The following is a 10,552-nucleotide window of genomic DNA, read 5'->3' on the forward strand; positions in this document are numbered from 1 at the left end:
TCCTGTATTTCCTGAAAACATTCTTGGAATATTTTGTCTTGTCTGCTTCCCCCGTGTTGGGCCTAGAAGTACAGATGCCCGTAAGTGTAGGCTTTGCTTGAGCTTGTACCAAGTCGGGGTTTCTTTCATGACTTGATCTTCCATTTGCCTGATTCTATGTGGCTGACCATAGGATCAGGTGCTAAGACATGGGTGATACCCAAACATGCCGAGATGGCAGGGGGAAGTAGATTTGGGGAAAACTGAAACTAAAAGGGTCAGATGGAGAAGACCAGCCATGATCTAGAAAGCCCACAGTATTCTGTCAAGGAGTATTTGTTGGGTTGGCTGGCAGAAGCTGGATTATGATGCACCTGCCCAGGGGACACTCAGAATTCCATATAAAAAAACAGGCAGTGAGGACAAGGACATCCCATGTTCACCTCTCATTCACACGGTGCCTTGGAGCAGTACTTCCTTTCCTGACCCTGCATCAGAGCCACCAAGTCCCTGACCCCAGACCTGCCAGCCCAGAATCTCCCCTTAATTGTGGGGTTCGGGAAACAGCCTCAGAGCATTCAAAGGATTTCTTGCCTCTTATCTCTTTTTTCAAGGCTTGTTTTTCCTGCCTGGGCAGGCAGCCTGGTTTTCCTGACAGTCTCAGGCTGGGAAATGCTTCCATAATTGTGCCACTTGTGCTAACTTGATTCCTTCACCATATCATTTGTCAGTAGAGACTGTCTCCGAGTCACCAAAAGGAAACATGATATACCTTGAATTCAGACCATGATACGAATACATAATATATCATCTGTGTCATATTGCATATATAGCCCAACAATTCTGTATAGGTTACACAAATTCTGTATTGGATTTCCAGATAAAAACTATATTATGCCCAGCCAATGTGGCTTAGTGGTTGAGCGTCAACCTATGAACCAGAAGGTCATAGTTTAATTCCGGTCAGGACACATGCCCAGGTTGTAGGCTTGATCCCCAGTAGGGGGCATGCAGGAGGCAGCCGATCGATGATTCTCTCTCATCATTGGTGCTTCTATCTCTCTCTCTCCCTCTCCCTTCCTCTCTGGAATCAATAAAAATATTTTTAAACAAAGACTGTAGTATAAAATAACCTCTACCAAAAGGTTACCTCCATTATCTCTTCATGAAACAATCCACATGTATAATCACAATACTTGTGATCACAGTAGTTATTTATCAAAATTACCAATAGCACATATCGTAGAGAAGGCAGTGAGCTTTCATCTCATAAACCTGCTCCAGTCAGGTTTGTAAGGCTGCCCAGCGCATTATGCTGAGGCAGCATCTTGAACGCGTCCCCAGGCAGCATAAAGAAACTCTGTGATTGATTAAAAATGTCTGCCCTGGGCCTGAGCATGATGGGAGGCAGCATATTTGCCATCTCTTGTCTTCCCTGGTTTATCTGTCCGATCTCCATTATTATTTAACTCCCTAGTTAATATCTATAAGTCAGCATTCAAGGAAGACCTTATTACAGAGTTATTTTTTCACATACAGTGTGCAGACTTAAACACATTAGCAACACCAGACTGTGTGCGTGAAAGCAAACAGCTGTGTGCCTGGGCTTGATCACTCCTCGGCTCCCGCTGATGCTAAAAGTAGATCTCCGTGGCTGTGTGGGCAAAATGTTCGCCCTGTTATTTTCTGACGGGATACCTATGGTGTATAGTTGAGGTAATTACATAATCTGGCGATGCATGTTCTTAAGAAGTGGATTGCTCCTCCTTCCACATTTCTGTTTCATTTTCTTTTCGAATACTAAAGAGATAACCCTTCTCTGTTCAAAGACACTAAAATGATCAGGAGACACGCATCCCGCTTGGCTCCAAAATCCCCGGGTCCATTGAGTCATTTGAGGATGACAATTTAGTATTAAGTGATTGTTCCGTCCCTGCTGTGGCAACATTTTCTGAACCAAAATTTAGACTAGAACAGAAAAAACACTAATGAACTTATGAGAGCAAGACAGATACTATCCAGTTCCTTTACCCCATCAGTGCTTAATGCAGTGATGGGGCTGAGGGGAAATCTGCCTGGGAATGTTGGGAACTCAGGGGGCTTTTTCTAACTGTACTTTCCTCTAGTTGCCTGCTCCCAGATTTGCTTTTTTTGAGAATTCCTATGTCAGGTTCCTCGGGTGGCTGAGAAAGAATTGAGAATTGGGAAAAGATGTGAACTGCTGGCATAATAGAATTAATGGGATAGGATATCTGAGAGGCCATCAAGGTTCTGTGTTCTTTTAACCACTTCCTCTCCTTGGCACTTGAGCGCTGGCCACGTACCTGGGCCGGAAGGTGGGAAGACCTGATGTTCCCACTCTATGGGTGATACTATAAATTATCTTAGGAAACGGCATTTCTGCTTCCACTCGCATCATAAGCTCACCCGAGGTATCTGTTTACCAGGAGAATATTTAGTTTGGGACTCTAGCTGCCCCAGTACAAAATCTTTGTGACTGCTTTCTCTACAGAGAGAAAGTAGCCCTCAGTTGAGAACAGGCGCTACTGGAATTAAACAGCCCCTGGTCTCGTTCTGTAAGCTCTGCCCTGATGCCAAGGGCTGTGTCGAGTTCATGTGTAGGCCACCCCGTAGTTTGCATCAAGGCTCATGGTCTAGTCAAGTACACTTAGTGACCACACGTTGGAATTGGCAGCTGTTAGCTAGGTTCCCAAATGCTTTCGATGGTTACCCCCTCGAAGGAAACCGGCGATCCTGGGCTCCAGTACCTTCTTGATCTCAGGAACATCAGGCTCGCCATGCTCACATTTCATCTATTTTGGGTTCCTAACATGTTGCTGCGGCTGTGCTTTTTATATTGTAACTAGAAGCCCAGCATGCAAAATCACGCGAGACCCAGACCCAGCGTGCTGCGGGACCCAGCGTCAAGCCCCTCCTGGTGACCAGTCTTGGTCATTACGGCATTACAACCACTGGGTTTGTATTATTGATGCAGTTGATCACGGTGTAAATATACCCACTGTGTGAGCACTGCACAGTAAGACAGGAGAGATGGTCTGTTTAAGCCCTGGCCAGATGGTATGGGGATGTGAATTATGGTCACAGATCTGTCATCAATGGGTGACATTAGACAAGTCGTGTCCCTGCCCTGAGCCTCCATTTCTTCTTATGGAGAATGAAAGCCCCAGACTAGGTGATCTCTGAGGTCTCGTTAAGCCCAAACAGCCTGCGTGTCTGATCCTATGTGTAAATTCAGACAACTTGCAAAGACTTCCCTGACTGCTCTGTGGACGCTATTGATTGGCTGTGTAGATTCAGCGAAATCCACTCTGGCAAAGAGTTGTTCAGTGGCACTCCCAGGAGGCCTTCCCAGGCTTCCGCAGGCTCTAGGTAACTCGAAGACAAGAGGATTGTAGACTTGTACAAAAAGCTACTCCAGGATTTAACAACAGTGGGGATTTTGTAGTCTTAGGCTGAGAGTTGTAGGAAATTGATGAATGAACCACAGCTCATGACGTCTGAGCAAATAAACAATAACTCAGGAAATACACCGAGGCATGGAAAATCAAATGCTCTAATTTTTGCCAAACTGGTGTTTTAGCTTCCTAGAAGGGCATTTTAAGTGTCTCTCACGGGAGGTGTGCTCCTGAGTCAAGCAGCCTCCTCTGGGACAGTAGGAAAGAGCTGATGGGTCAGAACACACTAGACTTAGTTTGATAGGCTGGGGTTCAGCCCAGCTTTGCCATTTGCTAACTTGATTCACCCTGGGCAGATGCATCATTTCACTTTTCTGAGGTCCATCTTTAGTAATAATTTTAGGGATGATTGATGGAGCCCTTTTTTATGTGCCAGGCACTCTCCTTAAGTTTTTTATGTGCTTATGCCATTCCATTTTCATGACACCCCAGGAACTGGTACTGTTGGTACCCTGTTTTACAAAGGAGGAAGGTCAGGCTCGCTGAGGGAGAACAGGATAACATCAGTGGAAATGTGCTGGCAAAAATCAAGATCTCCAGGTTACTAACCTACAGGCCTTAGAGGATGGGGTTCCCCCGCATAAATGTTTCCACAGCTCCAGGTGTGAGAACGTTCCTCCTGCTGTTGAGTTGCACTCTTGGAGGTCGCAGCGGGAAGGTGCCTGGTGACAGGAGGTTATTGTAAGGATTCGTGGGTATGAGGGCATTGGTGTCCCCAGCTGCACAGTCGTGGATCCTGGTACTTCCAAATCTGGGGTGCAGCGCAGGTCCCAGAGAGAATTCCCCTCACCCTCAGATTGCGGCCAGCAGTCCCTTGTTCACATCCCTCTGTGCTCCCTCAGCTTCGTTGTTCTGACCCTTGTCACTCGATCTGTGTCACAGCCCAGTGCCTAACTCCTGATAATAATAGTCACGAGAATAGTAGTATGGGTCACTAGCTATGAATTAATCACCATGCCAAGCACTTTACAAGTCTTATTTCACTTAATCCTACAAGTCCATGAGGCCGGTACATCACTATCCTGTAGCAACTTGGCCAAAGTCACACAGTTAGGAAGTAGGCAAGCTGATACCTGAACTCAGAACTCTGGGACCTGAAGTCCCTGCCCCTCACCTCTCTGCACTACTGCCTTTAAATCTAAAACGGGCTGCCACCGCCTTCCTGGCAGTGTGGTCTACACCAAGGACCCCGCGCTGGGGCTGCTCACAGGAGGTTCGGTCTGTGTTAGCGGAGGAGGACATGCAATGCTCGTTTCCTTGCATGGAAATCTCTGGTTAGTTAAAACGGGTAAGTGTCTCCTTGCAACGCTAAAGCCGTGAACAAATCATTTCCCCAGAGCAACCTTCAGGCCCTTTAAAATATATTTTATTGATTTTTCACAGAGAGGAAGGGAGAGGGACAGAGAGTTAGAAACATCGATGAGAGAGAAACATCGATCAGCTGCCTCCTGCACATTCCCTAATGGGTATGTGCCCACAACCAAGGTACATGCCCTTGACTGGAATCGAGCCTGGGACCACCTGGGACCCTTGAGTCCGCAGGCCGATGCTCTATGCACCGACCCAAACCGGTCAGGGCAACCTTCTGGCCCTTTAAATACAGTTCCTCATGTTGTGACCCAACCATAAAAATTATTTTTGTGGCTACTTCATAACTGTAATGTTGCTACTGTTATGAATCGTAATGTAAATATCTGATATGCAGGATGGTCTTAGGCGACCCCTGTGAAAGGGTCGTTCGACCGCCAAAGGGGTCGCGACCCACAGGTTGAGAACCGCTGCCCCAGAGAGTTGTGTCTGTGGCCGAGTTGCATTTTTGTTTATTCTGAGCAGTCTTGTTAAGGAAGGGTTTATATGCCGGCATTGATGTGGCACAGCCATCAGGCGGTGTTTTCTGCCCCTGACGGTGGTGTGATAGTTCGCTTCCAGTGAAGCTGGACTCCCCGTATCGGGAAGCTGTCAGAAGTGGGAGCATGAACAGGTCATGGCAGGTGGCTGAGGACCGGTGCGTGGGGGGAAACCTGGTAAAGGAGACAAATGGCCTCGCTTGTTTCCGGAGGAAGGGCCAGGCCCGGGCTCTGTTGTTCCTCACCTGCCATGGCTGGTAGGGCGGAGCCTCCGGGCACCACTGTGAGGGAGGCACAGGTTGGGCGTAATGGAGCCCTTCCCAGCAGCTCAGTCTTGGGTACTGAGACCTGCCAGATGGAATAACCTTCAGTTGCCATCACTTGTCATGATTATCCAGGACAGAATTCAATCATGCTGAATTCTGAAATGGAAACCCCAAAAAAGTCAACTTTTAAAAAGGTTTGGATTTATTTGGGTGAAATTTTATTTGGAAATTTATTACAGAAAAGGAAAGGATGTAGCCAGAGTTGACCACCGTTGCCAGTTTGCAGCATATCCTTTTCATCTCTTTTCTATAAATGATTTTTCTGTACTTTTCACATGATGTAAGAATTTCTCCAAGTCAGGCTTTCCTCACACATAATTTTTCTTGGTTGTGTTCTATTGCGTCATGGTTGGATTAGCTAGTCCTCTGTTGTTGGCCATTTAAGTTGGAGAAATACACACTTAACAAAAGCAGGCTTCCCTTGTTTTCTTGGATGTATGTTTGTGATTTGAATTTCTTAAAACTAGTGCATAGCAACACTTTGAGGAGTGCCTCTGCCTTTCTTTCAGTGGCTTTACTAAAACTTCAGTCAGGGAAATCAAAACCATGTTCAGCGGCCCAAAAACACAAAAGAGTACTGATAGGATTTCCCATGTATGAACAGAAATAGGTGTGCACTTACTGTCACATTTGAATATCTCTTTGTTCCTTGGTGAAAATTAAGAGAGAAGACTGAAACTGGGTGGGCAGAGTTCCTCATTATGTCCTCTTGACTCAACTGAATGAGTCTGTGCAGAGCAATTTGGGAACCAAAAAGCTGTGGGTGTGAAAATGGCTTTTCCACTTAGAAGCTCTCCAGCCTTAGACAAGCACCTTCCCCTCCCCTGGGGTGTGCTGTGTGAACACCCGGCACAGTTCTTGTGGAATAGTGTAGTCTGAGAGGACACCCTCCGGAGCCGCGTTGCCTGGCTTTCTCACTTTTTAGCTGTGCAATCTTGGACAAGTTACTTAACCTCCCTGTTCCAGTTTCCTCCTCTATAAAATAGGGATAAGTGTAGTAACCAACTTTATAAGGTTGTGAGACTTGAATCCCTTACACAAAGGGTTTCTAGCCATGCTGGCACATGGTTGGTGCCAGTTAATGTTCACTCCTCTTTGCCCCTGGCCTGGACTATGGTACCAGCCTCTGAACTGGTCTCCTCTCCACCAGCCTGCCTCCTCCTTCAAACCAAAAAGGAAACATCCATCCGAATCCCAGGTCAGGGACAAAAGAGGTCTCTGCTGCCAGGCTGGATTCTGCAGGTACTCTCTTCAGCAGTGGGGGCTGGGTGTGCTCAGGAGCCTGGGCTCCTGCCATAGACTGCCTCCGCCCCCGCCCCCCACCCCCGGGCCAGAATTAGAGAGCTGCCACTTCTCCAGCCAGAGCCAGCAGGGGGACCGTGGGCCCTGCTTGAAGACGCTGAGACTCACACACACCTCAAGGAGGATGAGATTATTTAATTGTACAAAAGGATTTTCCCATCAGGAAAGATTCCCCTACAGGTTCCTTTAAATAGTGACTCCTCTAGGCAGGCGAGGGTTTTACAGATCATTAACTACTTGACTGAGAGCCTGCAGGGCAGAGAAACTTAAAACTCAAGTGTTGGGGGCCCCTGCCAATTACAGATCAATCCAAAATGAAGATAAAGTATCTCTGGAACTAGAAGTCAGTGGGAAATGTGATTTGATTCAGAAAAAAATCTGATTCACGCGCTCCTTTTTCGGAACACGCCAATTGTTTAAGTGGTGTTCCACCTGCCTGCCCATCTTGAACCTAATGCATTCATCTCCCACGTCTTCATCCTCAAACCCCAGACTTGGGGTTCTCCTCTCTGAACAGTGACTGCACAATAACCCCAGGAAAGGGCGTCATTGGGAAAGTGTTCTTGTGGCTGCACAGAGCTTGGGCAATTGATGTGGAGATATAGCCTGTAATGGATGAACTATACTGTAACAATTTGCAGATAAAAATAATAGAAGTTAAAGCGTACTTTACATGATAAAAGAAAGATGAAAGAGGACTAAAGTCTGTTACATCTGAGATGGTTACAAAAGCCCTGCTTTGTGAAGTAGGCTCTGTTGAAAAGATTGATGCCATGGGGAGTGACCTTGGCTCGGAGCAGGAGCTGGTGATGTATGTATGAGCATCCCTCTGCTAAATGGACCCAGATTTGTAGCACTAATATACATGGGAGCCCAGAACCAAACTCAGGACGGCAATAAATCAACAGCCACTTTGGGTGTCATTTCTGGTTTATATTCCACTGTTGTTCTATCACTTTAATTCATGTCACTATCATCTTTTCATCTGGAACAGTTTTATATAATTTTCCAGTGGAGTTACCTGACAAATCCTATCAAATTAACAAGGTACATTAACAATATTGACTGACTACGGCTTCAGGAGTTACAGGGCCGTAGAACAAAATTTTAAAACGCTGTCTCTCTGGTGATGATTTTTTTCCCCCTTCTCTCTCTGAGAAGGAAATGTGGGCAGGGTCTGTTCCACAGAAGAGAGATGCACATTTATTTTGCTCTGCTCATTGTGACTTTTATAAATGTCACAATAAGCAGAAGAAGGAGAGGGGACCAAAACAAAACACTTGCTCCCAACAACCACGGCGTAAGTACTTCTCTTCTGTCAGGGAACTATAGACATGTCCAGACCTTTAACAATTAATGACCAAATTGGAGGGAAGAGTGGAACTGGATGGTCATAATCTATTTTAAGTGAAATGTAATAAAATCGGTCTCCTGATACATTCTTGCCCTCCTGAAATCATCTAGACCGGAGCGTCCAGAGTCAATTGGACTTATGACATTATGCCTAATTGAAATATGGTGTCCCTAAAATATATCTAATGACAAATTCCAGCATGCGATTAATAAAAAAATACCAATTGTTTGTCTTTTGCAAAGACCACAGAATAATGACCAGGGAAGCAACCGTATTGCACTGTCTCCGAAGACAGCTGACGAGACCCCCTGTAGTCTCCTGCCTTTGTCCTGTATGTGGGATTTCTTTATTCATAAGATAAAATAGAACCGAATGGAGTCGATGGTAGACCTGAGCATTAGGGTTTGTTTGTATATGTTTTCTTTCTGTTTTGTTTTTTCATTTGCTCTGAGACTATGGTCATTGTGAGGGTTTGTGGGGTTTTTGTTGTTGGTATTTTTTTAATTGAACTGTTTTTTAATCTGCTTTTTCTTTTGGCCTGCTAAGTTTTTTCACATTATATTGAAACATTTCTAAGGGTGATCCAGAGAATGAAATATATTAACTCTGGTTGTCTTTTCTATTACAGTGTGCACATTTGATTGTTTTATTCCTAATATCTTTACTTCATTTTGCTCTTTTCACTTTAACCCTGACCTTTAAACTATGGCCTGAAAATTAATTACTTTCAAGACTCCATCTGGGGCCCACTCTGGCAGGCATGTTGGAGGTTTTTGTCTCACTTCATGAACAGAAATCCTCAGTTTTTAGCGGAAGAGGAAGGAGAGAGCATCTAGCCTGGGTTGTGTGTCAGGCTGAACCTATACTGCTCGTGACCGGGGAGCAGCGCTGTGCACGTCCACTGGTGCCCAGGACACCCTCCATCCTGGGCGCCACCTGCATCCTGACACCTTTGCTTCCAGTCCCTGCTCAGTGTGGCACGTCTGCCTCAATTCTGAGGGGGAACCTGAAGTACCAGGATGTAACTTTCTGGATCCCTGTTAAAAAGTCCTGTGGCATAAAGCCCACCCCCTGCTGACTCTCCCTCCCTGGAGCAGTGACCTCCACAGCCTGAAGCCAGGCTCCAGCACTTAAACTTGGGCGGCTTTATGTGAAGGACCTTTGATCCTCCTGCGACCTCCTTTAAGTCTAGCGTGGGTAATGTCAGAGAAGGGAAGAGAGAGGTTTTTCCCATTTTTATTTTGTGAGATTTTTCCCATTAGAAACTTCATTGGTAGCTTGGCTGTTTAGGCTAATGTTACATATAGGTGATAGTACAGATTTATCTCCAACCCAGATCTTATTCTAAAATAACAACAAAAAAGACCACTGGGGGGTAAGGGAGGGTGGCTCAGTTGGTTGGCGCGTCATCCTGTAACCAGAATGGTTGCGGGTGTGATGTTGCTCGCACATAGGAAACATCCATGTTCCCTCTCTCTCTCTCTCTCTCTCTCTCTCTCTCTCATCAAATATATATACATATATATTTCTTTATATCCTCCGGTGAAGATTACAAAAAAAAAAACACAGACCACGGATCATAATTGGCTTTTAAATGAGCCTTATAGTTTATGTAATTGTAATATATAGATGATGTAGGATTAACACAGTGTAAGTAATTGTTTCTGTGTTATATCTACGAAGGCATATTTCTTAATACTTTTTAATGTAACTTTTGGTTGTCCACCCCCTCACCTCACCCACTCGAGAAACCAAACTGTGCAGCTTCTGTGTGCCGTTCGGAGTCTACTTATATCTGTCTGAAGCCCATGGCCTTTCCCAGAGCCCTGAGAAAGAGCTCGTGTACCTCCAATGTATGATTTACAAAGCAGGTCGAATGATTAAACTGAAATCACTTACACCTTCCACTTCTTGTGGCTTCTTTTTTTGTCCTCCCCTCGGCCTTACAGGTATCTCTGGAGACAAAGTAGAGATAGACCCTGTTACGAATCAGAAAGCCAGCACTAAGTTTTGGATTAAGCAGAAACCCATCTCAATCGATTCTGACCTGCTCTGTGCCTGTGACCTTGCTGAAGAAAAAAGCCCCAGTGAGTAGTCCCTTTTATTTATGTCTCCTTTCTCTCTCCCCTCTTCCCTGTGTGCTGGGTGCCAGAAGAATATATCACCACCGTGTCCTTTTTTCCTTGGGTCTGTTTAATTCATTACCAGAAATTTCTTTTAATCAAATGGGATTGTGTTATGGTGCCCAGAGCCTGACATGGGCCCCCC

General features: G+C 45.5%; 1 protein-coding gene across 5 annotated transcripts in view; it reads left to right on the top strand.

Annotated features, from left to right (window-relative positions):
• Positions 1 to 10,552, top strand: part of MAPKAP1 (mitogen-activated protein kinase associated protein 1) — a 162,728-nt gene that overhangs the window by 128,328 nt on the left and 23,848 nt on the right. For all 5 annotated transcript variants that reach the window (XM_006768560.2, XM_015567077.1, XM_015567076.1 and 2 more), the window contains one exon: positions 10,234 to 10,371. In XM_006768560.2, the coding sequence (XP_006768623.1) occupies positions 10,234 to 10,371 (138 nt within the window). The remainder of the gene's footprint in view (positions 1 to 10,233; positions 10,372 to 10,552) is intronic.

This window comes from Myotis davidii, unplaced genomic scaffold (genome assembly GCF_000327345.1).
Source record: "Myotis davidii unplaced genomic scaffold, ASM32734v1 scaffold142, whole genome shotgun sequence".
NCBI lineage: Eukaryota > Metazoa > Chordata > Mammalia > Chiroptera > Vespertilionidae > Myotis > Myotis davidii.